We start from the raw sequence: 23,537 nt of genomic DNA, 5'->3' as shown, positions 1-23,537 counted from the left end.
TATCCGTCCGGACATTTTATAATACCTTTTATAAACAGAAGGTTTTATATGTTTTTACAGCAATTACTCTCATACTAAAGGTGTATATATCAACTCATCATAGATACCAGGATTAAAATTTGACACTTACGCCAGACGCGCGTTTCGTCTACAAAAGACTCGACTAAAAGTTTTGCCAAATACAGCTAAGGTAGCTATTCTTGAGGTAGAAAAGCCTTATTATTTTAAAAATTCAAAGTTTTGTTAACAGTTAATTTATTATTATGAACATATCAATGATAACTCAAGTCAACACAGACGTGCTGACTACTGGGCTGGTGATACCCTCGGGGAAATATATCTCCACCCGCAGTGGCATCGACCCAGTGGTTGTAAATAAGCTCATCATAGATTAAGTTTTATTTTGGAGAGTTTGGTGTTGAAGAGTATTTCTGTAATAAATATGATGTATAAGACAAGCACATTTTGTGTAAAAAAACTCGGCATAGATACCAGGATTGCAATTTTACATTTGCAACACGTCTAAAAAAGACTCACAAGTGACGCTCGAATCAAAAAATGTTTAAAAGGCTAAATAAATTACGAAGTTGAAGAGCATTGAGGACCAAAAATTCCTAAAAGCTTTGCCAAATACAGCTAAGGTAATCTATTCCTGAGGTAGAAAAGCCTTAGTATTTCAAAAATTCTAAGTTTTGTTAACAGCTTATTATAAGGATTTTGCTACATATAATATCAAGTCGCTCAATTATTGATAAATTCTGAATATTTAACCTTTTAAAAAAAGTACGTTTGTTTCAAATCCAGTTTAAATGGACACGATTTTATTTTAAACATATCAACAAACAAACTGAATGTGTACATGCGTGAAAGATTTGTCATTAATGTTTTAGTATGGACTAACAGGTTATATTCATTGTTTATTTTGCATGACACTGTTTGTCCTCTCTTCTTTCTTTTTTGAAGTTTCACAAAATTTCATCTGCTAGTATAAAGATTTATCTTGCAAGTTCGATAAACTGAACTTTTGTTTGTCAAATTTACATTATTATTTACTGTGTGCTTCCATCGACCTTCCTTTTCGCAGCGGCAATAATACACAAACATATGTGCAACCTTAGCAAGCTGCCTGTAGTAGCGAATTCATTTATATCATGTTTTCCAAATATAAGTGACTATCTTTTAATTTTTTCACCAAGTTAGAAGTCACTATCGGTTGTTGCAGTTTTCAAGATCTTTATTATGTGGTTTTACTCAAAAAACGTTTTCACTATATAGACAAAGTGTTGTGTGGGATTTGGGATGACAAACTACTTAAACAATACAACAGTGTGTACCGTTAGCTAGTCAGACTATCTCATCGATGTGTTCTTATCTTATGTAATTGTCTATATCTGTACAACTATTTTTTGGAGTGTGGTTTGTTGTGTGGTCCAAATCCTGTGTTATTTTTTTCTGTGTCATTGCTAAGAGATCTTCTCATGCACCATGACCTAGACGTGTGTACTTGATTATGTCGGTCTAACGTAATGTCATCACTATTCATAAATCTATAATATACATTTTATTTATTCCAAGGATCGGTTAGAGTTATATTTTAACTGTTTTCTATTCTGTAGGTAGGGTTTTCATTAAAATGATATAGCATGATACCTATTTTGTATTTATGCAAATGAATAATAGCAAACAAACATGTTATTCATAATTAACTGTAAGTAACAAACATAAATATGGTCAATGTTGTCATCTGCTATTACGTTTCATAGATGCCAATATTTTCACAATCACCTCCGAACAAGTTGAAGCAATACTTCTTCATACAACCACGAGAACCATCTCAAATACTATAACAGTGGAGTTTGGATGTATTACTTTGTGAACACGGTTGATCACTATAAATGAATAATTCCAAATTGTCAGGTGAAAGAGATAAACAGGTAAATGCAAACAAAGAACACATATGTTAAAAAAGATTTTAATACAGTAATAAATTGACAGTATATACATTCATAAATTAATAACAATATCGTTATAGCGTCGCAGTACTTTTTAAATGACAAATACAATAGTTTTTCCAACATTTAGTCATCCACTTTTAGAATAAAGGTGTACAAATATACTAGTGTAATATTCTAACTATACAAATATATTCCTATATCATTACGTTTTATGCACTACTATTCGCTAACCAAATATGAAATAAGGAATGTTAACTGCATTGAAGTGCTCTGTTATGTAGGCCTAAAAGCAAAGGATCATTCTTTGAAATACAAAAAGTGATGATTAAGTATTAAAGCGCTACAGTTTAAATGCAATATTAAAACATTGAAAACATATTTTCGGAAACAATCTTAATGAGAGAATTTAAACTGACCTTACTACAGAAGAAATGTTGGCCTGTCTCGTTTCCCCTTTTGTTTGTGAAGTTCAATTCAATTTTAGTCAGATAGTTAAGTTCTGGTTAACATGTGTCATACTGCACCTTAAATCAATTCTATTTTTCCATATTTGGTTATTATACGTTCTGTTTTATACAAATAAAATATCTTCATATTGTAATCCTTTTAATTTCATATTTGTGTCACAGTTCAATATCGGTTTGATACAAATTACATCTTCATCGGTATTGGTGCATCTGTAACTTGATCCCTGGTTGAAAACATATCTCTTTTGACATTAAGGTCATCTGAAATGATTACATCTTTTAGTAAGCTTTTCTTTTAAAAAAGAGAAAAAAAAGAGTAAATTATTCTCTCAAATGGATAATTATGTAACTATTTCATCTTTCAATTCACAAAAACTATTGTGCTATTCTTTAAAATGTTAACTTTCATTCATGAATAGTTTTCTCTTTTGATCTTGAAGATTCCAAATTACTACAGAAAATATATAGTAATGCAGTAGTGTGGTGTTTAACTACTACTTCAGTATTTACTCGTAAAAATATATGAAAATTGGGATCGAAAAATACAGTAAAGCATTTGATAATAACAAATAAATCTATTAAAGACTATTTTGTTTACTGAAACTTGTATTCATATAATATTTTGTTCCGAGTACTTACTATGATCAAAGAACTTGAATGGATCTTTCTTAGGATCTTTAGGACTGAAATGTTATTTACAAAAATGTTTAAATGCATAGTTAGTATGGATGTACTGAGGTTATAGAAGATAAGCTAAAAATATGGAGCTCCTTTTCATGCTATTTCATTTCTTTCAAATGACAGATGAAAGTCAACCTGGACCTTTACCTTATATTTGCATTTGTTTTATTTGGGTCTCTAATCAAAGGAAAAGAAACATAGTATATGCTAAAATTTAGGTAAATGACCTTTTATGACGTATTGAAATCTTATATGAAAAGAAAAATGAGTGTTATGGGTCAATTTCTCATAGTTCAAAAATATGACAAAAATGTCTAAACCTGACTTAAGTACTTCCTTAACTGCTATATGTCATCTGGTCTTTCATGGAGAGTTGCATCATTGGCAAACGTACCACATTTTCTCATTTTCATGAAAAGCTTCTTTTTCCAAGCAATTTTTTTTCTTGGAGAAAATAACAAGCATACAACATATATCTAACTATTTTTGTTTTATTTGGAAAAAAATCATTTTGAAAAATAATATCATCAAAATGCTAGACTTGTTATTATTTATTATTTCACTCGACACTAAGCTTCATGTATTCAATAAGGTTACTCACGTTACAATTCTTCTGGTTGGCTGTCTTGGCTTACAGCATTTTCTATGGAAAGTAAAGAATGCATACATTAACCTAAGTCATATTAAGAGACAAGATATCGTTACAATAATTTTAATTGATCTGTCAATTGATATTATACCATTTGGATACATATTGATTGTTTTAAGAAGTCTGAAAGTTTGCCGGTATACCAATTTAAAAACACATGTCAAATATATTCTGTTCTTGAGCATTAGGTCTTATATTGTTAAAGTATTTACATGTACTTACTTGCATGGTTTGAATGGGTTTTTACAAGATCTACAAGGTAATCCACGGTGACAACACAAATAAAGCAACAGACCCAGAAGAAACAATGCCAAAAGAGACAAAATGGCCACCAGTGCTATGTTCTCTGGTTTATCCCACCAGTCGGTGGGAATATTAGTGGCAACAGTTGTAGTTGTAGTTGTTGTTGTCCATATATATATAACTGTCAATTGACATGTCCCAGTTAATTGAGGAATGCCATTATCTTTTACTTTGATCAAGAAAGTATGATCTGTCCCATAATCAAAGTCAATTGTATTTGTCAAGTAAACGTTGCCATTAGCAGTCACGGTATAGTATTGACTTCCAGTGACAGATGCTCCGCTATATTCCAAAATTGCATTGACACCAGTGTCACAGTCCGATGCTGCAATACTTCCTATGAAGGCGCCTGGGTTTGTGTACTGCGTTACCATCATAACATTACCGGTATTGTTACATATTGGTTTATTATCGTTGACATCTTGGACATATACTGATACAGTGGCAGTCCCTGTAAGGAATACATTTGTTGTCAATTTAGAGATAACAGACATATCAGGACTCTTTATGAGTACAAAACAAAGCAAGGACAATATAACACTAATAGAACAAAAATAGCAAGCTACATATAGGCGTACACGTCTATTATATCACATCACACATATTTTGTTATTTTATAGTTAGGTCCTTTTATTTTTGCAGTATGGATGTTTCATATGCAAGGTTCATTTTGTAGTTGCATAATTGCTTCCTGAAATAAACATTTAATTTGTTAATGGACGCACGTTCTGCTAAAACATATCACCAATCAATTCACTATTATCATGAAAGGATTTGCTTGTAAAAGCTTTTATGGACACAATTAGTTTTAATATTTTTCATTCATGTTCTATCCTCGCAATGTTTTAACGATCAAAGAAATTGACCAATACCTAAATTACTAAACTTTTATCAAAAAGTAAAATAACAAAAATAACGAACTCAAACACATCAAATGATAAAACTGTCATATTCCTGGTTTGATACAGGCATTTTTTTATGTAGAAAAAGGTGCATTAAATCTGATTTTATTGATAGCTAAACTTCTCACATGTATGACAGTCGCAAAAAATTGCATCATTTTGACAACGATGTAGTAAAAGCATTTTTTATATTTTGTAAACTTAGCATGGAGGATAAAATGGCATGATTCAACTTACCAGTTTCGCCGTATTGATCTGTGCATTGTACAATGATAGTTGCATTTGTTGGGTGTACAAATCCACAGGTATCAATGTCATAGTCTGTTTTGAAGGATATTTCGCCAGAATATTGATCAATTTTATAATACTGGCTATGTGGATTTGTGACTAAAGAAAATGTATGGTAATCGGGATCATCTTCATCAGATAAAGTGAAACCAATGTTCATTCTTCCTCCACTTACCTAAAACATACAAAATCATCCTAAAATCATGGGTAATAGACGATTGTCGTAAATAAAGGCAACAGTAGTATACCGCTGTTCAAAAGTCATAAATCGATAGAGAAAACAAATCCGGTCCAAAGTCCTGAAAATACGAAAACATTTTAGATACTTTCTGTGTGTTTGGTGTTTTGTAGTAACTACTTGACGACTAAATAATTATCGTCAGTAATAAAATTAATTAAAATGTTAACTAATAAAAACCTACCCCTGCCTCATAAGTACTAGCTTCATACACTGTCTTGTCAAATCCACATACTTCTGGTATATTGTTAATGTGTACATCCAGATAGTACGGACCAGTTGTCGCGTAGTTGTCAGTGACATACATGGTCAGTTTGTACAGATTGATATATTCATAATCAAATGTTTTTCCATTTTTTAATCTTATCTCACCTAAAAAGATATATAGCAATCAAATTTCAGCACATAAAACATTAGATCAGTGTCACCCGTTTTATTACAGTAAATAAGATAAATAAGATACAGATACGGTGTCTACTTAAAGAAGATTGACTAAAATTATAAAAAGTACAAGAACATTTTTAGGTTTTAGCAATAATACGTACAAGAGAAGCGTTGCAACAAAATGAATTGAGGATCTGAAGAGCAGATTGTTATAAAACGTAAAATTTAGTAATTATAAAGAAACTTTCTACATCGAAACACTGAAGATCCAAAATCATTAATAAACTGTATTGAAATTAAATACGTTCGACTTCAATTAATGTTTTACTCTCGTCGACTTAGTTTTCAAATGATTCTTATTGATAGCGAGAAACTTGAATTCATTTTCGAATACACCATAAAGATCAATGTCTTCAGTTACTAGATTATTTTATTTGTCCCTTTTTTAGCGTGGCTCTTTCAATATAGTTTTGAATTAAGAACAACGTCCCTTGATGTATTGGCGTTGCTAACAAAAATTATGAAAACAACACGAATTACAAGTTCAGTATGAGAGAAAATCGTAGTACGAAAACGTAATAAAACATACTTGTAGAAACATCAAATGTGCCTACTTCTCCAGTAGGGAACACGCTGTAAGTTATTGTCTGTGTCTGTCCTGTATCCGGATCGTAGACCACTGGTGAATACAACAATGTATTGGTGGCTGTTGTTTCATCAAAATAAATCTTTACCGCTTGATTTAACCCTATATTTGTAATCTCTGGTGCTGTATTGACATCTGTTGTAAGAGATAGAATGTCACATCAGGTATTTAGGTTAAACAATTCCTGAAAACCTTACTTCATTTAAAAGTGAGGTGGTTTGGGTGTGTAATTTATGTAATGTAAATTATTCTTTTTTTTTTTCTTTCGTCATGATATTGTTGACCACGGCGATGTTTGGTATTATTGAGCTTTTCGATTGGTACCTAATTTCTTCATTTTCCTTTTGATTTAAATTATAAATTATGGTCAGACAAGTATAACATTTTTGATTTATTTATTACCATAATCATTAACAAATTCTATAGAGAAATACAAAACACTATCCCAGTGAAAACAATAATTCAGGGAAGAATTGTTTGTTGGTCTATCAAAAAACTTTACTCTGAATTTTGTCTTCATATATACTTCCACAAAAGGTTAGCACAAGTCCAAAAAAAGAGGAAACAATATATTTGGAAGTAGTATTCAATTCTTTTTTAAGTCATCCTTACAAACTTATTTTACAGATCTAATGTTTTTATTTCTTTCATGACAAGGACAGGAAATTGCTATGGCAACACAGCCTAGTATTGCACAGCCATCATTTTCCGTCCTCAAACTCAAGCTATCGAATAATTATTATGACGCTTAGTCAAACAGTTATAAAGGTATGCTTATAATATATATATACTTCTGTCAAATCATGTACAAGTGAACAATAACAACCAAAATTGACACATTTGGTACACTATTAGCACAATTGAATATACATGAATTTGTTATGAACGGTATATCTTTTATTTAATTGATTAAATAACGACTTTTTATATTTAAAGACAGACAATTATTTTCCATTTAAACATTTATTTCAGTCAATCATAAGAAAGTGAAAATCTTTCTTGATCTTTTGTCAATGTTTTACATACTACACAATGTCCAACATCGCGTAGGTATTTATACTAAACAAAATTAAACTTGTTTAATTATGGAGAAGTCGTCAAAAATAGTCTGAATGAAGATTCAAATTACTTTAAACGGTCCAGATCCTTACTATTCTTCCAGAATTACTATACATTCTTGAGACCATAATTAAAACTGTTTACTTGATATGATCTCGATCATTATCTTACCGTTTTTATTTGTATTTATTTAGCAGAGGTCCTAATATAAGGTTTAATAGCATTTTAATAGAAACGCTTTCAGACGTCAAGAACTTTAAAATATAATGGTTCTCATTAAACAGATGTGTTGATGAAAAGATGTACGTGGAGTGACATGTAAGAATAGTTTTATTGCCGTTAAATTTCATTGGAAGCTAAAATATAAAATAAAAATTAATTCAAAACTATATTTTTTCTTCAAAAAATGACTCCGTTGATTAATGTAGGTTAATTTAAATTTTCAGAACTCCGTTTCAAGTTATACTAAAGATAATAAAACTTTCCATGTTTTCCCTTTAAATCTTATATAAGATATTCATTTTACAATGTGTACATGCTATCAACACTTTCACCAAGTTGAATCACACTTGAAGACAGCTATTATAGAAACGAACGCTCAATAAATAATTCTGCATATATTATTATCAAAAATGAGAGGCAGTCAATGTATACAGGATCTGGTCAAGTATTAACGTTAAATACTATCAGAAGTCGCACGTTTAAAAACAATGAGATTAATTTACTGTCAGGGCTGGCTGAAGCTAACCAAAATATTACATTGTCCATTTTTCAGCTATTCTGAACTGTTTACTTTCTGTATCCGTTCATACCTAAAATATATTGATGTTGCGAATCAGTAAAGAAATGTGTTATAAAAAATGTGATGGAACCTTGAAAATACGACGTTCTGGTTAGTCTTGACAGCGACAATTCGTAAAGGCATGTATATTAATCATACTTGTAAGGGTTAATCCAAGGTCTTGAATAGTGGTAGCTTTGCCGTCATCAGCCGTTATTGTCACAGTGTAAAAACTGTTAAGTTCTTTCTTTAGATCCTGTGTGGTCCAGATATCACAAGTTACTGAAAATGAAACAAAAACATTAAAATTCACCTTCATAAACTAAACTGCATGATGTCATTAACAAATTAAAATAGGAATAAATGAATTTGGTGTATTTACTGTCTTCTGATTGGTTAAAACTATTAGTTTTATTTTCAATGTTGTTAATTTTTATGGCGCCACGCCCACTCTGACGTTGTGTATTCGTACGCCAACATGTGTGTACGTTGTTATTGTTAATATAAATAATATAAAAAGGTCTTTGAGCTTTATTTTTGCTTCGCGGATAATTCAATGTGAAGAGTCAAAAATTAATTTTATGGTTCAATAAATTCAAAATAAATAAAAGCCATTCATTAAATACAGAACAAAAATGTACGTTATTCTTAAAAAAAAAAGTTGGATGTTACACGTCTTTTGAATAGCTGACAGATTTTTTCTCAATCAGCTGATAGACATACTTTTTTAATCATCATCATCATCATCATGCCAGTTTTTAACAAGTGTATCATTCGACAATTATCATTGGACTGGTTTAAACTCTTACATACTGGCGGGATTCACAAGAAATATTAAATAGCTACATGTATATTGATTACATAAAACACGTTTCCTTGTAAGTTTATGACAGTTGTTCTTGTCTTAAAACCCTGCTATACAAGAAAATTAACTTCATATGTTTTCTTATTTCTACAACGAGGATGCGAATATCATAAATAGGTTGAAGCGTTTTGTAATAATTATCATTACTGTACGGATCAACCCCACATGCAGGGTAGATAAATTGAATGGCCTTAAAATTATTTTCGCATTATACAATTGCTTTTGTTTTAATCAAATTACTGTGATGAAATCTAGGCGACTTCTATATACTAGTATAAGATTTAACGTGTAGTACAGTATAGTGCGGCGCATAAAATGGTGTTAAACAAGTTTTCAATTTTCCCTACGCAGCAACTATATATTGCCTATATATAATTAGGTGACCAAAACAATTTGATAGAAAGTTATTAAAGCGTGTGAAAAGTCTGTTGCAATCTTTTTTTTTAGCTATTTACCATAATGCACACATAAACAATTTATACTGTCAAATAAGTTGTGAAATTCGTCGTTTAACTGGACACATTCAATAATATATACTTTGATCTGTGTTCATATATAGTTCTAACAAAACCTTACCTGGATCCATAGTAAAACTACTTGTTGAAGGGTTTATTGTCATACTGTATCTAACGGCCATACTGTATCTAATGTTATCTTTATCAGCATCATCTTTATCGGCATCGGTAGTAACACAAGTAAATATTTTAGTATTGACAGGAGTTGACTGTGCATTTTGAGTATGAGAGTCTGCAATATATGGTAACAGATAGACAGATTAAAAGGTTAATTAAATATTAAATGCTACTGAATAATCAATCTATCAAGCAATCTTTTAATCGCTAAAATAGTATGTTGGTACACAATCGTAGTTGAAATAAGAATAACATGATACAAACCATCTGTTATTTCACAGATTCCTCTTTCCTACAGAAACTTTAACCTGAATAATTGGTTATTTTTAAATCTGTATGTTGACCCCTACTGTGTCTTTTTGGTATTTATATATCGTTCAGTCGATGTGTCATTGGCGTATACCTCACCCCTACTCGAGCTCATCATAAATATATGAAGATATTCGAATTGATATACGCTGGGTTTTATCACATATATGTAACAATCATCTGATAATAGGTTTGTTAATATTTTTGAGTGATGGAACTGAAAAAAGACTAAACCTAGATCTTTCAACAAAATAATTAGAAAATAACATCCCAAAAGTCTCCTATAATATATATAAATATATGTAGCACTTGAAATCTTAACTACATAAATGTACGTACTAGCAGAGGTGAATACGGGTGGTCTGTTCTCTAGAATATCAACATATAAAATGCCACTAGAATTCCTCCCTGTTCTTCCACTATTATGGTCAGTACAAGTGAAGGTTACTGTGTGTGTTGGCACACCAGTATAGTTGAATTTAGGATTTGCCGTTACCCATAAACTGTAATCTAAACAAAATGAACTGTCAACGCTAAATGAAAATTAATGCGATAATGTTAACAATCTATATAATCTAAACAAACTCTTTATTTCATAATAACATGCATAGTATTGTAATGATAATAAAATATAAATGGTGATAGATAGGAATAAGTAATAAAGTATGATGACCTTTTGTAAATATTATAGATTTAGAGACTGATTCTGAGGTATGAATGAATATTAGCTATATTTTTCAACGCTATATTTCATTATTACAAAAATCTAAATGATGATAGATTGAAATAAGAGATACATTATTATGAGTTTTGTAAGCTACATCTACCGATTCTATAATAAATATTCGATATCCCAATTATGCATAAAGTCTTATTATGTTACGATAACTTAAAAACAAAGTTGAATATGTTTCAAATACCGGAATGGCTAGAGTTTTTTTTTAGTTTAAACACATGTACATAGACGTTCTTTTAAAAGTTACTCATTTCTTTTTTTATTTTATCCAAATCATCGAAAGTACTGCTAAAATTGTAGTCTTCTCGTCGTCTTATTTGCCGACAGCTTTTCAATAAAACGTAATCCGAATAATGATATATCTCGATAAAATATCGGCAATGTAACAGCGCAAAAACGAATATAAATTCCAGGATGAAAGGATGTTCATGCATGAAAATTCTATCATTTAAGAAATCAATCTTCTTACATTCATACATAAGAATGATAAAATTGAGAATGGAAATGGGGAACGTGTCAAAGAGACAACAACCCGACCATAGAACAGACAACAGCAGAGGGTCACCAACAGGTCGGCAATGCAGCGAGAAATTCCCGCACCCATAAGCGTCCTTCACCTGGCCCTAAACAAATATATATACTAGTTCAGTGATAATGAACGCCATACTAAACTCCAATTTGTAGATAAGAAAGTAAAGGTTAAAATAATACAAACCTAACAAAGGCCAGAGGCTCCTGACTTAAGACAGGCGCAAAAACGCGGCGTAATTAGAATTAGAATGAGCATGCATTCAAGCGTTGATAGAGATTTTAAAATATGCTAAATGAGCCTTGAAATAAATGAGTTGCTACTATAAATTTTTTAACATGATTCCCAGATAATCATTCTTACCATTTGTCGTTCCTGATTTGCGTAAATCAAAAGGTCCACCTGCAGGGTCAGTAACAATTAAACATGTAACAGGTGTATCAACTCCTGGATCTGGATCTGGATCTGGATCAGTATAGCCCAGATTCCAAATTTCAAGTTCATTAATTTGGTTCTCACTTAGTTCAAAGTGATCAGGAAGTTTATCTACAGTTGGCGCCAAGTTTGGTGTAACATCAACGGTAAGAACACCAGTTGTTGTTCCGCCCGCTGTGTCTTGACACGTTACTGTTACTGTATGGGATGGGGTAGTAATACCATCTAACGAATCTATAGCATTCACATCCAGTACAACTTCATACACTGTAATTGAAATATATTATTTAGCATTGAAGCCTATTTATAGTTGTAATGCTTCAATCGTATTGTGTGTTTTGGGACCATGCCTGAGGAAAGCCGATTCGAACTAACGTTTCACTTAACGCAGATGCAAAACTAATATCTGAAAACGTGTTTCCATTACTATAGTGAGCAGTATTCGCATGTTTGAAAAGTATATTTTTTTAAGAGTAAAAATTATATATCTGTTAAATCGCAATTTAATCAGCTGAAAAGACCGACATCATCAGATTAGTAACAATATTTATTTTTTTACATTATCTTTCAATTCTGTTTTAATTTGAATGAAGTAATAACACAAATACAAAATAATGATAAAAGCGCTGCTCTTTATCACTTGAAAAGTATGTCTTAATTTCGTCGAAGAAAAAAAACCCAGGACAAACAATATACATAAAATCACATCAGATCAGCGTATTGTATTCCGAAAAAACAATTTGATAGTTCAAACACCTAGTTATTTCAAAGTCGAAAAATATAAGTCATAAAACAACAAGCAAATACAACTTACAAAGTGTTGCTGGATCCTCGTTAATTGAAAATGGGCCTGCTGGAACAGACACAAGAGAACATGAAATTGTATGAGATTCGGCATCTGTAACTGCTATTTGGTGTATCGTGCTAGAAGCAGTTTCGGTTTCGGAAACTGTCACTGTTAGAGGCATTCCGGTGATTACTGGATCCGAATTCGGTGTAACATATAATGTATATGTTTTTGTTGTTGATCCATAGGCATCGCTGCACTGAATATCGATGGCGTAAGTTGAAGGTGAGAATGTAGGGTTAGCGTCTACGTAAATTTCGTAATCTGTCAAAAAAAATAATACAATAGTTAAGGTGAGTTCTGTCTAGAGAAACATGTCTCATGTGTTATTTTTCAAATCATTAGTTATCATGTTCTTATGTAAGAAAAAAAAAAACAATTCAAACCAACTGGTACTTTCATCCTCAATTGTTTTCCGATATGTTCAAAATTCATTTTTTTTTAAATGTAAAATAGTATAAACTAATAATCGAAAGTGCAAATGACATTTAGAACAGCTCATTCTCTGACAATAATGTTAAATGAATGTGTCAACAAATAAGCTTTGAATGTAAACAAATTATTAGTTCTTAACATTAAAAACTACCTGCATTCTTTTCCAGGCTAAATGGCCCAACTGGAGTGCTGCTCATATTACAGGTAATAAAGTCGCCTTCAGGATCAGTGATGGTCAGATTATGAAGACTTTTTTTAACAGTTGTCCCAGATGTGAATGACCCAGAAGCTGGGAGACTCGTTATTACCGGCGGAGAGTTTTGTAGTACGTTCACAGTTAAATATTCCGTCGACGACCCTGTAGCATCAGCGCACATAATGGTAATGATGTACGAGTTCCGAGTATCGTAATCCAAACCATGGCCACTGCCTAATTTTATTTCATCTGAAAACAGAAATTTGCAGTACATATCTGAAGTCAACAACTCGAACAATGCAATGCATTTCGCCGCCTGTATGATGATATATCAAACTAACCGTAACCTCATTGTTGTTTAACGAATCTTATATTGTATCTGATCATTTGAACGAATTATACGACCAAAAATCATGGTGACCGTTCAATGTCCAGTTTACTTCAAGTCAATGCACACCACTTATATACTATGTAAAAAGAAACTCATTGATTTCATTTAAAGGGTTCTAAAAATAGCGCCATCACAGTAAACAAAAAAAGGTAGACGACAATTTAGTAAATACAAAAGGGATGAAAAGACAAACAACAACTAAATTGAGTCACATAAATACCCCTAAAACGAGGGATTACGACAGGTTCCCCTGAAAATTCAGCAATTTTTATTCCATAAGGGACAACCGTTGCGTTGTTTATGATAATCAAAATGTTCATTATTTGACAACTATGTTCTTCGTTCGATGCACGTGTCTTCATAAACAGAAGCCATTCTATTGTTACAAATCATCTAAATATATAAGCTTGATAACAAAAGTGATGACTCCAATTTTCTCATTTTGATATTATTTTTTATGAAGCAACAATCCAGTATCTGCATGTCTATTAAGGATATATAACTAGATACGACATTTGAAGGCTTGTGTTTCCAAATGGAATTCCCATGTTAAACACTACATTATATAGACAATAATAGTGCATTGACTTGACATATCAACGATATAAGGATGAGACTTAGAAACTGGGAAATGCGAGGTTCTGCCGAGCTTTTTCCCCGTTTCGGCCCGAATCCTTTAATATCGTTGATATGTTAAGTCAATGCACTATTATTGTCTTTATACTGCAATCTTACAAAAACATTTTCAATTGTTGTCTAATGTGTTAATGTTATTATTTGATTTAAATATTGGGAAACTTCCCCCTTTTATAAAAAGGCCTCATATCATGCAGGCGGAGAAATATACAACACAATGAAATGTACATTATCTGTTGAAACCCGCAATCGATGGTGAACGAATGTGTTTAAAAATGAATTAAAATATCAACAATAAGCATAAAACATAATTGTTTATAGTTCGCAAATCAAAAATATTAACAAGTGAATATGTTTTATTTTTCTTTAAAATTTGCAAAAGAAATAAGTTTTAGTCGTTGTATGCATTGGAAACAAGAACAGGTTGAATAGGTAAATAATCAATTATAATTTCGGCAATTTCTATTTAAAAATTCATGAGGAAAAGTGATATCAGGTCAGTGACTGTATATGACAGAAATATACGGTCAACGCATTTTGACTGCTCAAATAGAACGAGTGCAGTATGAAACACGATTAATTCTGAACGGTAACGTGCAATTCCGTTTTTAGCATCCCTCAGGATTTAACGGAAGATTGTCGTTTGTCATTAGTAACACAGAGGCGTCATTACAGATATGTATTTCAACATTCGTGTTCTCCTATTTTAAAAAGGATGGTATATTGTTTATAATGTTATCTATACTGCTGTTATGATTCTATTATAATTAGTAATTGACTGTTCTTTTATGAATATTTTAATTTGTTACCCGTTGATCACGTCATACATATTACTTTTCGTAAAAATTATTAAATCAACCATACCCCGCCACATTCTTAAGTAAGGAGTCAGTAGTTCAGTGATTGTCGTTGGTTCATATCTGTCATATTTGTTTCTCGTAAATGGTAGTGTTATAAATTAGGCCGTTAGTTTTTCTAAATAATTGTTTTTGTCAAAAAAGACAACAACCCGCCCAAAGAGCAGAAAACAGCAGAAGGCCACCAATAAGTTTTCTAAACAGCGAGAAAATACGAGGTTCAGCTGGACCCTAAACAAAAATATGTAGTAGTTCTGTGAAAAAGGACGTCACACTAAACTAAAATCGAAAAACACAAAGGCTTCTGTAGTATATTTTATCTTACTTGTTGTTGTATTGATCTGAAAGGTGGAGGCTGTAGGGGTTGTAGGTGTTGTGGAGATATTACATATAAACGTATCAAGATCTGTGACGCCGATAGTGTAAATACTCTTTCCACCGGCATCTGCCTCATTCACCGTTATGCTGGCGGGAAAACCAGTAAAACTAGGGGGCTGATTTGGTGTTACGGAAACACTCAAAGTCTTGGTTGTCGATCCCCAGTTGTCAGAACATGTTATGTCTATAGTATATGTCACAGAATCAAGGGCCTTGTTTAAATGTACTTCATAATCTGAAATTAAAACATATACGAATAGATTTTTCATTTATTATACATTAATCAAAATACTATATTTATGGATATACAATAAAGAAAGGAAAACCATGTTTGCAAAGTTTTATCAGGTTAATATTTATTATTTTATCAAAATGCAATGGACCGATTTTCTATGTACTAACCTTGTCATCTTTATTCAGTGCACATCGATGATGCCAATGAATGTCTACTTTTTTTTTTATAAAATTGGCTTGAAATATTTGGTATTCTTTGATTTCGACATTTGAAAATGCCCGTACCAATCAGGAATATGACCGTTGTTGTCCATTCGTTTGATGTGTAGTATCATTTGATTTTACCATTTGATTAGACTTTCCGTTTTGAATTTCCTAGGAGTTCAGTACTTTTGTGATTTTACTTATTGATAATAGAAAAATAAATACTACTCACTAGGTGTGCTAAACTGCAAAATAAAAGTTTCAGTATTAGGAGTTTGATTTGCAAAAACACATGTATAACTGTTATTTTCTGCATCTGTGACGGTAATGTTTTTAATATTAGTTCCTACAGCAATCGTCTGTTCGACACTTTCAGTAACTGGTAGGTTCGTGAATACTGGTGCTGTATTCTGTTGTACATTCACTGTTAATATTGCTGTTGACGAGCCTGAAGTGTCATTACATGTGATCGTTATTGTATACGTATTCTGTGTGTCAAATTTCAATCCATGGCCAGCAATAAGATTTATTTCATCTGAAAGAAATCTGCATATTTAAATTATGCTCATTTTTGGGGGAAATAATGTTCATGTTTAAAACAAACATTTAGAAATCATATTTCTGGATACCGAAATATAATATGAAGATATATAGATTAGACTGTAATTTTAAAACAACGGCATAATTATCTTAGCGCTCAGGCCCAGTTGTGAGCAAAAGTGTAGTTAAGATAACGACTAGTCTGTTACCTTAATTAATATTTGAAGTTATAATATGTCGACTTTTTTCTTTTCTTTTTTTAAGAATTCATTTTAAATATGTAGCGCCCACCGTTTGCATTAAAATTCTTACTGTTATATGGAAAACGACTATATAAACTCAAAGTGTTCGTCCATTCTGATTTCAGTCGTAAATTGTATATAATGTGCATAATACAATTAAAAATGTACCGCCGTGAAATTTAGTAATATGGATTAGTTCGTTATCTTTTTATCTTTCGAACTTACTTGTTGCTGGGTCAATCGTAAAAGCAGATGTTGTCGGTGTAGTGGAGATGCTACATGTAAACGAATCAGTGTCATTGACTTCGATCGTATAAATACTGTTTCCACCAGCATCATGCTCATTCACCGACACGGAAGCAGGAAAACTTGTAAAAGCGGGTGGTGGGTTGGCCAGTACCGTTACATACAATGTCTTTGTTGTAGATCCCCAATCGTCTTGACATGTAATGTTCAAAGTATGAACAGAATTTGTTGAAGCGTCTAAGCTGCTGACCAAATGAATCTCATAATCTAAGAATAAAACAAAAATCTCAGTAGGATGTTGTGTTATAGAATAAACAAGTTGTGTGGTTTCGTATACATTGTTATGCACCACATTTGTGTTTTCATATGAAAATGAATATTTGTTGGTACGTTAAAGGTATACCTAGTGGTAAAAATGATAGAAACTTTTTATCATACTTTTCTCTTCGTGTTAATATATTCATGGAACATTTACTTTATGCTTGGTGCGATTTAGTTTCTTTTAAATTACCAGTGAACCCAATTACGTATTATAATAGATAAACACGTATATTCGAAAAATACTCACTGGTACCGACATGTGGCATGCTGAATGTTACCAGATTTGGGGTTTGAGAAGTAATGATGCATGTGAAATTATCTGTGTCCGTTACTGTCAGAGTTGCCACTGTAGTTCCAATAGGAGATGTTTCTGGTATGCTCTTGGTTGCAGGTAACACAGTGAAAGTAGGAGGTGTGTTAGGAGTAAGGTCCACGGTAAGTGTTGCTGTTGATGTTTCTGGTATGGCGTTTGTGCATGCAATGATAACTGTGTAGGAACTAACTGTGTCATATTCAAATCCTGGGTTATTGGCTAGATAGAAATTAAACGCTGAAAATATTACAAAATAATAATAAACAATTTGTAGTTAAGAAAATAATGATCGAATATAACGAGTTCGTTTAAAGGGTCACTAGCTACGAGATGTATACAAAATCTAAAGTATGATTATTATTTTTTTCAATCAGTGAAATAGTAAAATAATTTGTTTGTTATCAACTAAAATGGTTCTATTTTGTCAAATTAAGCTAATAAACATTGATAATGACTTATTCACTTGCAAGTGATTAATTCGACCTCATTAAATCCGTATTTATGTAAACTCCAATTTAACCCCGTAGAGAGAGATAGAATAACGCAAGCATTGTCCGTGTACGGTTATTTTAAGGAAAAGAATGTCAACATTGAAAGTGAAACAAAGGTAAATAATTTGATTAACTGATTCGATCCACAAAACATAATTCTTATATAGGTAAAAACGACGATAAACATAAATTGTTAATCTATAATTCAAAATATAACAGACCTATAAAAATCCAAGTGCACGAGTTGCTTAATCTATTTATATCTATGTTTATGTTTTCATCGATTATATGGTCATAGAAGGTAAAAATCGATAGTTAATTAGATGTCGTCTTGAATAAAATTCACACGAAACGACGCTACATCTTATTTAGACCATGTCCTGTAAATTGATTATTTTATACTTTTGGAAGTTTGGGAAAATGTTTTACATTGTTATTGAGAATTGAGAATTTGAGTCAAATCGGTGAACATGAATTTGGCAGCTAGTGCCACTTTCCTATCGTTTTTCGTTTGATATAGATGAGTTGCGTTCCCTAAAATTCACTTAGAATATTATATAATCTGTCAATTTCTAAATTACACAATCATATCATACTCAACTTTTAAGACCAATGAAAACATTAACAACTGAAGTTGCTTTACCATAGCTTTACTGGTTACAATTATAGGGCTCATTAAAAAAAACCGATTATATTTGAATTGATTTATATAAATAAAATGGTATAAAAACTCGCGGCTCCCTTTGCTAAAAGGCAATTTTGACGCTTTTCTACAATTATGACGTCTATTTTTTACGTCTGTTGTATGTGTCGAACTTTCAACAGACAATGAGACTTTCAGCTTGAATTATAATGTATATATATGTGCATAATCTAGTTCATAGTGTTTTTATATATATAAACCAAATATGTAGATAAATTGTATGTACACTCGGTCTAAAGTTATTATTATGGGATAGAAAAGTTGCCCGAGTAAATAAAACTAAAATCCGATTATGTCATGGAAACACTCTAATCTGAAAGCATTTAAGGAGGCTCGCGGGTATAAGATTTTCAGAAAAAAATTAAACATTTATTTTTCATTACAAATTTTATTTATTACCTTAAGTAGTTGTCACCTTATGATATGGTACTAAAATCATTCCAAAACATTAATTCTTGTTGGCCCCAGATGACTTTTAAAATGTAGATATCATTGAAAAAGCTCCAGATTATCTCGCTTTGGTGCAAAAATGCCATTTTTTGGCATTAAAATCGAAATATTTTTTTTAACTCATCGGTGACCTATATTTTTTATTATTGTTTTCGAATAAGCTGTACATAAACTAAATAACTGTAAAATTTGAGCGATTTCTGTAATTTAGTTATTTTTTATTTCTATATTACAGCTATTTCTCCTTTTAGTTCAACAGAAAAAAAGGACATTAACAAAAATGTATGCTTCTTTCAAAGGCAGATTGTGAGCGTAAATGAACGGTGACCCCATTTTTTTATTTCATTTTTCTATTAAGTATAAGATAAAGTTCATTTATAGAAAAAAAATATAGAAATCCTATATTAAATTAAAAAAAATGATTTAGACCCGCGAGCCCCCTTAAACAATTATCACATACTAAGTAATTACAATGTGATTCACTTTCTAACCTACTTCTCAGTCATTTTATTCATGGTGATTTTAAATGTAAACAGCCATTATAATTATGATGTGTACTTATCAACTTTGTTACAGTCACTTTTGGTACTTACCTCCACTATCATCATTAACGATGAAGGCTGGTACAGTAGGAACAGGTGTCGTCGAATCAACATTACACGTAAAGGTTTCATTGTCCGTCACTGCCAAAGAAAACAGAATGCCCGCTGTGGCAATGGAGGCTGTTTGGCTCTCTAATATATTTATTGTCGCCGGAAGGTTTGTAATGTCTGGCTGTTTATTGATTCGAATAAAAAAATATTATTGCTAGAAAAGTGTATAATTAGGTAAGAGATTATCAGTAATCCAGGATTCCTGTACAACATATTAAGTCTAAAAATTATATTAGAAGCTTCAATGTGATGTTATGTAATTTCAAACCTAAAATTATTACAATGAAATAAGATCCAACTCTGCTGGAAACAGGCAGTTTCAGAGTATTTTTATGTTGAAAAGAGATTGGAGTAATGCAGAAATATTGAATGTAGGTGTAAACAATAAAAGAAAAGAAGAAGATCCTGTTTAAACATCGTCGTTCAAAAGCGAGGAAATATAGACAAAACAAATACGCCTCCTAAATTAAAGAAAATATAACGAATTGAAGGAAAATAAACTCATCTTACTGTCGAAAAAAAACCGCAAAGACAAAAAAAGCCTCTGGTCTGCAACAGCTCCAAATTCCGTTTGTTTGTCTATATCATGCTCTCGATGTTACATGTATCATGATATTCATACAAATCACCATAGTTTGATAGAATTTTTTTTTTTTTTATTTCAAGTCGTTAATTGCAAGAACTTTGTAAATGTATCAGTGCATTCCCCTTTCGTTATGGTGCAACTAATGATATTAGAAATTGTTAATTTGATAATTTTCAAAAGTTTTCATTATAATTTCTAATCTGCTTGATTCATTCTCAAAGTTAAAAATGAGTCAAAGTCTCAAATAGCCAAGTTGCAATTTCAGCGTAAAAATAAGTTTAAAGAACTTGATATGAAATATTTGTGCAATGGTGATATTTTGAACAAGGATTTAATTAAGAATATTGAAAATGTATGTTTTACTTTTCTACATTGGTTAGAGGTATAAGGGGAGGGTTGAGATCTCACAAACATGTTTAACCCCGCCGCATTTTTGCGCCTGCCCCAAGTCAGGAGCCTCTGGCCTTTGTTAGTCTTGTATTATTTTAATTTTAGTTTCTTGTGTACAATTTGGAAATTAGTATGGCGTTCATTATCACTGGACTAGTATACATTTGTTTAGGGGCCAGCTGAGGGACGCCTCCGGGTGCGGTAATTTCTCGCTACATTGAAGACCTGTTGGTGACCCTCTGCTGTTGTTTTTTATTTGGTCGGGTTGTTGTCTCTTTGACACATTCCCCATTTCCTTTCTCAATTTTATTTTGAAGAATTTAAGGAAGAATGATATGACAAGATTATGTCAGATGATAAAAATAAATTGCATACATATAGAATGTTCAAAAATGTATATGGCGTAGAAAATTATTTGATTTTTAATATACCAGGTAAATACAGGAGTGATTTAGAAAAATTTAGATGTGGTGTAGCACCGGTCAGAATTGAAACTGGTCGTTATGAACATATTGATATTGAAAATAGATTATGTTTTAACTGTACTGATGACGTTGAAGATGAAAAACATGTTTTGTTAAACTGTCCTGTATATTCATATATCCGTAATGTTATTTTTAACATGTTAGTATTGTATGTCTGATAACAAATGAAAATATGGTATTTTATACTGCCAAAATCTGCTATGAAATGTTAATAAAGCGAAAATGTACTTTATACTCATGATAGTTGACTTGTATTTGTAATATAATTTAAGAAAAATTGTTTTATAGTCTCTAATAACTCTTTGTAGAGTGGCTCTTGTTGTTAACTTGTGTTTTAAAAAGCTGTATATTTTATATGTTACAAGTGGTGAGACTTTAATAAAGTGTTTGTCTTGTCTTGTCTTGCAACATTTGTGACTAATGAATGTAGAATGTTAACGATGTAAATGTAAATGCAATTAGGCGAAGGTTGTAAATGTTGCGGGAAAATGTAAAACAAAATCTTCAAATATTTCCATAAGCAGGTGCACAACTCGAACCTATGTGTTACCATTCTGTGATAAGAAAAAAATCCCTGTTGCACATAACACAATGCGATCATATGCACAATCTTCCTGTCTCGCCTTCCCGTCTGACCGTTTTGCTCGTGGTGTAAATATATAAATCAATCTTTGGAAATGCGAAAAGGAGATCCATAGATCTTTACTACAGATACTTATAAATATACATGATGTATGTAAAAACTTATTTTGCATTGCTTTTCCCATAAGTTTTCTTAAATTTATTAAATAAATACAGTAACTTGCTAAAAATGATGACCATTGTTTCTAAAATATATAGAATAAATAAATTATATTAAATCATTAAATGTTCTGAAGTTCAACGAAAGGTTTGAATACTTACAGCTCCGTTTGCTGGATAAATTATTACAGACAATGCAAACAACCAAACCGTATTCATTCCATAAAAATAGATTATCATTTCGCTTTATTTCCTATCTTTAATTAACTTTCAAACTAAAAATGAAATAGTCATTTCACTGTTTAAAGTATTTCCACCATATGTATCGAAATATTGCCTGGTGTGGGATGGACTCTATCTTGATTCGTCTAAACGGTTTTGATTGTGATGACATCAATACATTATTTACATGTCAAAATAAATATAATTCATGTAAAATTTAATGACTGTTATCATCAGACTCTAACAAAATTCACTTCAATAGGCTTATAATATATATCTTCGAATGACATAAATCGAAATTATTTCAAATCATTCAGATGAATTCATTCATGACCGCTTTTCTCGTAACATCATATCGTCAGGTCACCACTATGCAAATAGCTGTTTACGTAATTATTAAATGCATACTAAACTTATTTATTTAAATGAATTAATAAGAAATATTTTTATTTTTCTCTCTGAAAAGATTTTTTGTTATGATACTTAAATGCGCTTTTTATATTCAAATCGTGTATGAATACTTATACAGGTTGCTGAATTACTTTTTTAAAATGAAAATAAAATAATTTTACATCATCAATTAAGGCAATCATATTATGAAGGTAATCAGGCATCGTACATGTCAACACTGTCCTATTCACACTTACAACCAAACAGAAAATCAAATAAACAGGGGAATATGCTTCAAATAAAAGCAAGACTTAAAAACATCAATCATTATTTTTATGTGAGGTACCACTTCCTTATTTCTTATAAGAATGACAAAGCATGACATATTCTTGGTATTATATTTGAAATATAAAGGATGTTTTTCGTCACTCTTAACTTTGAATTTATAATCCTTTTTTTCTAAAAATAAAAAGATATGCTTCATGTTCAATCATATATATTTATGAACAGAGTAAGAAATTTAAATGAAAAACAACATTGCTCATATATTATCCTGTTGAATGTCACTTTACATTTCCTTTTGTGGTGATATAATATTAAGTCGAGTCTACTCAATTAATAAATATTCTTCATTATAATTTTGAAGTTAAGTATTTTTAAAAACATTTTAGCTTTATCATTTACTGTTATCAATGATTTTAATAGTATATGTAAATAATAAATTTCA

General features: G+C 31.3%; 1 protein-coding gene across 1 annotated transcript; it reads right to left on the bottom strand.

Moving 5' to 3' along the window:
• Window positions 1-1,956: 1,956 nt before the first annotated feature.
• Window positions 1,957-22,698, bottom strand: LOC139498574 (protocadherin Fat 4-like). Its single transcript, XM_071287018.1, has 19 exons — window positions 22,361-22,698; window positions 19,937-20,117; window positions 17,634-17,936; window positions 17,045-17,332; window positions 16,270-16,572; window positions 15,547-15,834; window positions 13,293-13,586; window positions 12,674-12,970; window positions 11,788-12,126; window positions 10,499-10,669; window positions 9,795-9,965; window positions 8,513-8,635; window positions 6,457-6,648; window positions 5,668-5,855; window positions 5,195-5,420; window positions 3,975-4,506; window positions 3,705-3,746; window positions 3,062-3,105; window positions 1,957-2,683 (listed from the first exon to the last, which is right to left on the bottom strand). The coding sequence occupies exons 1-19, from the start codon at window positions 22,436-22,438 to the stop codon at window positions 2,607-2,609; spliced, it is 4,137 nt and encodes a 1,378-aa protein (XP_071143119.1). The 5' UTR covers window positions 22,439-22,698; the 3' UTR covers window positions 1,957-2,606.
• Window positions 22,699-23,537: the final 839 nt, after the last annotated feature.

Source organism: Mytilus edulis, chromosome 12, assembly GCF_963676685.1.
Source record: "Mytilus edulis chromosome 12, xbMytEdul2.2, whole genome shotgun sequence".
NCBI classification, from domain to species: domain Eukaryota; kingdom Metazoa; phylum Mollusca; class Bivalvia; order Mytilida; family Mytilidae; genus Mytilus; species Mytilus edulis.
This window is presented reverse-complemented; position numbering and strand designations above follow the sequence as displayed.

Bases quoted from the DNA above. Each gene is read 5' to 3' on its own strand.
- LOC139498574 (XM_071287018.1), bottom strand. From the start codon at position 22,438: ATGATAATCTATTTTTATGGAATGAATACGGTTTGGTTGTTTGCATTG. The intron at 12,127-12,673 runs GTAAGTTGTATT...TTTCAATTACAG, and splicing joins CGAGGATCCAGCAACACTTT to TGTATGAAGTTGTACTGGAT. The intron at 5,856-6,456 runs GTATGTTTTATT...ATATCTTTTTAG, and splicing joins CACATTTGATGTTTCTACAA to GTGAGATAAGATTAAAAAAT.